General features: G+C 53.9%; 1 protein-coding gene across 10 annotated transcripts in view; it reads left to right on the forward strand.

The window, feature by feature from the left end:
- Positions 1 to 5,772, forward strand: part of AKAP1 (A-kinase anchoring protein 1) — a 35,771-nt gene extending 29,999 nt beyond the window's left edge. For 9 of the 10 annotated variants that reach the window (XM_084982764.1, XM_084982766.1, XM_084982762.1 and 6 more), the window contains 5 exons: positions 1,285 to 1,435; positions 2,107 to 2,174; positions 3,882 to 3,955; positions 4,188 to 4,250; positions 4,640 to 5,772. In XM_084982764.1, coding sequence (XP_084838890.1) covers positions 1,285 to 1,435; positions 2,107 to 2,174; positions 3,882 to 3,955; positions 4,188 to 4,250; positions 4,640 to 4,714 — 431 coding nt within the window. In that variant the 3' untranslated portion in view covers positions 4,715 to 5,772. 10 annotated transcript variants of the gene reach the window in all.
- Positions 5,773 to 6,000: the final 228 nt, after the last annotated feature.

Genomic DNA, 6,000 nt, shown 5'->3' on the forward strand with positions numbered 1-6,000 from the left:
AAAGGGAAGAAGCCTGAGCTCTGGCCAGGCTGGGGGTGGACTTTGGAGCGGGGATTCCCTGCTGTTCTGCCCTTGGTCTTGACCCAGAGGAGGCTGTTCTGGAGCCCTTCATGGGAACAGCCTCCCTGAGTTCTTGCTGTTGGCACAGCGTGCACTGGGCTGAATCCTGGCTAGCGCAAGCAGGCGTTTCCATTGGCAACAGAGGGAGGAGGTCTCAGAGTTTGTACACCTGGATTCAGGTCCTGACTCACTACTTAGGGGGTTGAATGGGGTTGGTGCCCCCTTGATCTAGGAATTAGGCTTGGCTACAGTTATGTGTTACATATACGGTACCTGGTGCGGGTGCAGATCCCATAGCAGAGCCCGAAAGGCCACCAAGTCCTGGGGTGGGTTGAATCATCTCCAGCTGACAGATGAGAAAACTGAGACTCAAGTCAGTGACTTGTTCACGTGTTCCCTGTTGTTTACCTGTGTTGGGAATCAAATGTCAGAACGTCTCCCTTACCCTCTATCCCCCCCTCCATCAGGGACTCCTAACCTGGAGCCCCCGGTGGGCTTCAAGGCATGAGGAAAACCTTTCAAATGCCTGTTGAATTTGGTATGGGTTTTCTTTTGGAGGACTGAGGACTTCTTTTTTTGTGAGCTTCTCTGACATCGCTTCAACCCCGCAGTAGAGACCAAACTGGAAGCCAGGAGGTGACAGCACCAGGGCTGCCTTTTAAGAGTCAGGACATGGTGTTGCCACCTGTGCCACAGGCCCCCATCCTGCTGCCCCAGGGAGGGTTTGGTGACTCCAGGGACACTTTCTCTCTGGCCCAGTTGGCTGCCCTGGGCTTTAGTGCTCTCAGCACCTTCCTGAAGTAAAGGCCAGAGAAGTGGGATTTGGGGTGCCTTCTAACCAGCCTCGAACTGAGTTGTCATGGGCCAGAGCAGGTCCTTAGGCACCAGTCACTGGGATCTGCGGCTCTTGGAGGTTCCCAGTGCTTTCTGGCACTTTCCCTTAAGAATATAAAGCACGGGCTGGTGGTCTATTCCATGAATTTTGGAATTTCCTTGGTTTATTCTAGTTTCTCTGTGTCCACCTGTGGCTTTAGGAACTCTCAGAGTATGAACAGAGCTGGGCGAATAATTTTTGCTCTGGATGGCTTTTTTGGGCAGCACACACGCCAGGCTGTCCAGGTCCTTCCCTTGGTCAGTCTTGAGCTCTGGGGAGGCATCGGGGACTTGCTCGCTGTTGCCCTGCCCTGGCCAGGCCTTTGCACATGCTCTCTTCCTGCCCCGCAGTAACGGTCATTTGTGCTGCCCCGGGCGTGGACGGTGCCTGGTGGCGAGCCCAAGTGGTGGCCTCCTACGAGGAGACCAACGAAGTGGAGATTCGCTACGTTGACTACGGTGGATACAAGAGAGTGAAAGTAGATGTGCTCCGGCAGATTCGGTGAGTCGGCGCTTGGGGTGTGACCGCTGCAGAGCTGCAGCCTGGAACGAGGGTTAATTCTGCCTTGCTGCTGCCTACTCTGTTTGAGCAGAGTATGATGTCAGCAACCTCGGAGTTCCCGTTGAGACTCAGCGGGTAAAGAACCTGACATAGTGTCTGTGAGGACGCGGGTTTGATCCCTGGCTTGCTTAGTGGGTTAAGGATCTGGCGTTGCCATGAGCCGTGGTGGTAGGTCGCAGACTCGGCTCTGATCCGGTGTTGCTGCATCTGTGGTGTAGGCCAGCAGCTGCAGCTCCGATTCAGCCTCTAGCCTGGGAACTTCCCTATGCCACAGGTGCAGCCCTAAAAAAGAAACAAACAAACTCCATGCTTGCCTCAGTCAAACAGAGCTGGAAAGGCCTGTCTGGTGGAGGAATTTCCCCAAGGGTCATTTAGCAGAAGTGTGGCAGGCTTCCCCTTTGGGATTTGGGTGCAAGCAGCACCTCTGAAGCCACCTCGTGGCAAGACTGGGTGCTGGGTTTAGGCAAGCCGGGAGTTCCAGCCTGCCGTGTGCCCGTGAGTGGCTTCACCCTGGGTTGCGGGGTCGGGGCGCTAAGAAGAAGGCGAACATCAGTCTGGGGTGCGTTGGCCTTGGGGTCTATGTTCAGCTTGTGCCTTGCTTTCCTTTCTAGGTCTGACTTTGTGACCCTGCCGTTCCAGGGAGCAGAGGTCCTTCTGGACAGCGTGATGCCCCTGTCAGGTAACGGCAGGGTAGGGTGGGGGGCCCTCTGGCTTTGGGGATGTACGCAAGTGTCGAAAGTAGTTCTTTTTGTTTGTTTGTTTCTTTCTGTTCTTCAGCTTTCATAATCTCTGTCAATCTGTTTTCAAGTTCTCAGATTCTTTTTTTTTTTTTTTTTTTTTTTTTTTTTGCTTTTTAGGGCCGTGTACGTGGCATATGGAAGTTCCCAGGCCAGGGGTCCAATCGGAGCTGTAGCTGCCGGCCTTCACCAGAGCTACAGCAATGCCAGATCCGAGCTGCATCTGTGACCTACACCACAGCTCACGGCAATGCCGGATCCTTAACCCACTGAGCCAGGCCAGGGGTCGAACCCGTATCCTCATGGATCCTAGTTGGGATTGTTAGCTGCTGAGCCACGAAAGGAAGTCCCCGAAGTAGGTCTTTCTCTTTGGGATCCTCATTCTTGCCTATAGGGCTTAAGCGAACAGATTGCTGCCACTCCACTTCTGATGGGATAGGTCTGGGCTGAGGCCCTAGAATTTGCATTTCTAACTAGTTCTCTAGTGAGGCCAATGCTCTAGACTCTACGCAGGCCTCCGACTTTGAGTGGCTTCCAATAGAGGCACCTCCTAGAACAACGTTGAGATCCAGGGTCGAGCGCAGATACTGAGGCCCCCGGGGCTGTGGGGACCACACACTCACTCACCTGCGTGGGGTCTTAGACTGTAGTGATCATACCTCCCGAGGGAAGGGGACTGGCACGTGACCCTGAGCTAGTGACTTAGCTTCACTGCCCCACCCTGGCCTCTGGAAAACGGGGTAGCGCCTTCTTTCAGGCCAAGGGAATTCCATACACCCAGGAACTGGTCTGAGGATGATGGTCAGGTAGCAGCTGCATACGGCCTGCTCCTAGGGTGTATTTGTAGGGCCCGGGCCACGCTCCTCCCTTGCCCGGTTCGCCCTCCCTGACCTTGTTCTTACTTGACCACAGCGCGGGGATGCTTTAAAAGCACCGTGGTGGAGCCAGAGTCCTGTTGGCCGGCGCCTGGGCCCAGGCTTCGTTTTGTTGTCCCTTATTGCCCTTGCCAGGCCTCCCTCTCTGGTCGTGTCCTTCTCAGCAGACTGTCCAGGCCCAGCAGGGGGGCCTCCATAAGGTGTTCTCAGACCTTAGGTCCCGCCCCCCCCACTGTCTCTCTGCTTGGGTCCCTCTTGGTACGTGACTTGTGTGATCTGACAAAGAATGTGGTCCACGTGCCCGGCCCACTTAGTCACTGTCCAGATTGGGCTGTGTGGCCTGCTGCCTGGAGCTGAGTTCCACCTCCATCCCTCTGGGACTTGGTTGACCTTCGGCCGTCAGTCCGCGTCTCCGTGGTCTCACCCGTGAGGCTATGATCCTGATGCAGTGCGCGAACGCCCACGATGGGCTCGGCCCCTTCGGCCACCAGACAGGTGCTGGCGGTGATAGCTCCACCCCAGGCAGGCTTCCTGTCCCTTCCACCCTCCACCCCCCCATGGCTGGCAGGCAGCAGGCACCCTGAACATACCCGCTTGGGGTCCCCGGGAGGCCTGCGGCTCTGAACCTGGCACAGGTGGGGGCTCTGTGCCTGTGAAGTGAAGTCCAGGGCAGCGCGCGACGTCTTCTACTCAGAAGGCACCTGCAAGTGGTGTGCGTGGCAGGAGCGCCTGGCCGCCGTCAGAGGCTAAACGCTGCTTTTCCTTCCCCTAAAGATGATGACCACTTCTCCCCCGAAGCGGATGCAGCTATGAGCGAGATGACAGGAAACACAGCACTGCTGGCTCAGGTGTGCGGCCGGGCTGGGAGGCAGGGGTCCCCCTGAGCAGCCCCCCCCCCACCTGGCATCCCCCCACACGGCCTTGCTCACCTCTCCGGGCTTCTTGGGACCTGACCTTCAGGGCCCACCTTCCTGGGGCTCACACCCCGGGTCGGCCGGCAGTCTTTAAGGGGGCAGGTGCAAGGGGAAGCTTTTCAATAATGGTGGGGGGTTTTCTTTGGGTGGGTGTGTGTGTTTTCAGGTGACGAGTTACAGCCCAACTGGCCTTCCTCTGATTCAGCTCTGGAGTGTGATTGGAGATGAAGTGAGTTCTGTCCTCCTTTCCCTTCTAATGTCCGGAGACGCTTTGGGTGGCCGTAGTCGGGGGTGATAACGCTAGTGGCACCTAGTGGGTAGAGGCTGCTAAACATCCTACAGGGCACGTGACAGTCCCCACAATAGAAAGTCTGTGGGCCTTCCTGGACATGGTCCATTTGGCTTTTCTCCTCCATCTCATGGTACTAAAGCGTAGATGACCTCAGTGTATTGAAAAGCCTGTTTCCATGCCAGCAGTGCCTGTAAGTAAATCCCCTCCCTGTTGGCCCAGAAGATGAGTCATGCCCATCCCGACCCTCAGCCCCGGGAGCCCATGCCAGCCTGAGAAGTGGCCCCTGGTGGCTGTGGCCAAGCTCTCTCGGGAACTTTCTCTCCTAGGTGGTGTTGATAAACCGGTCGCTGGTGGAGCGAGGACTTGCTCAGTGGGTGGACAGCTACTATGCGAGCCTCTGACCCCGTCCCCACGCCACCTCTGGAGAGTTTTTTTGCACTGTTGAATTTGGGCTTGGCACTCAAGGCGAAGACGTTACATCAGAATTAATGTACATCAAACATTGTCCTCCCCAGAGAGTCCTTTCTTTCTCTACTGTCGTCCTGTCGAGCTGTTTCGTCCCTGAGACAAGGAAGGACCTGCGGGTTCTTTTCAAAGCCATGGGGTGGTCTCTAACAGGCCAGTCGGCTTAACCCGGTTGCAAGCTGTTTAAAAAAAAAATGGAAGAACACTCTCAACTAGGTTGTCCTGCTTCCCCTCCATTCGTTCCTCCCTTCTTCTCTTCCCTTCCTAAACCCAGACCCAGACCCAGACCCCTGAAGAAGACAGGCCACTGGCTGTGTTGCTTGCTTCAGGGACGGTTTTTTTTTTTTTTTTACCTTCTGGATCTTTCTTCAGGGAGCAAGACATGAACTGACCGATTGGCATCAATCGCTTGCATAACTTATGAATGAATTTATGTTGTTGAACCCTTTTTTATAAACTCCATCTAGGTGTCTTAAGAAGGCAGACTTTTTAATGCACATGTATGTACATATGAAGCAATCACACCTCCCGCCTCAGTCCGTGGGGCGGGGGGAGCTGTTATCTCGCCAAGCCTGATTGTACTTTGTAACCATTTTCTATTTGTGCAAACTCTGTAAATATGTTTAAAATTGTAATATTTTGTACAAGATACACTGGAGAACAAAGGGAACTCACGACTTTTCCCACACCCCACGTCATCTGTGAGCAGAGAGGCTCCTTGTTCTGGGTACCACTGCCTGTCCCACCTCCCATCCCTTCCTGTGTACTGGACAGGGTGCCTGTACGGTATAGGTTGTGATCCGGGGATTTTTTTTTTTTTTTTTTTTTTCTGTACAAATTTGTTAAAAAAAAAAAAAAAAGAAAAAAGCAACTCATTGAATTATCTGCAGTGGTGTGTGTTTGATTCTTTTATAGACTGACTTCACCTTTTATAGATTGACTTCAGCATTGTACAATTTAAGTAACTTAATATAAATTTCAAATTGTATACGCTGTAGCTTTGAGTCCATTTTTTTTCCATGGTGAAAAAGACTGGGGAGTCAAGAGGGGTGGTTGTGAGTGTGGTGGGCTGTAGGGTCCCATCTAAATCAGGATACCCGTGGACTTCCTGTCGTGGCACAGCAGGAATGAATCTGACTAGTAGCCATGAGGATGCGGGTTCCATCCCTGACCTCGCTCAGTGGGTTAAGGTGTTGCTGTGAGTTGTGGTGTGGGTCGCAGA

The sequence above is a fragment of the Sus scrofa genome, chromosome 12, assembly GCF_054392235.1.
Source record: "Sus scrofa isolate SSC_HxYL_T2T_F1_AM1 chromosome 12, Sscrofa_HxYL_maternal_Yorkshire_Landrace_v2.0, whole genome shotgun sequence".
NCBI classification, from domain to species: domain Eukaryota; kingdom Metazoa; phylum Chordata; class Mammalia; order Artiodactyla; family Suidae; genus Sus; species Sus scrofa.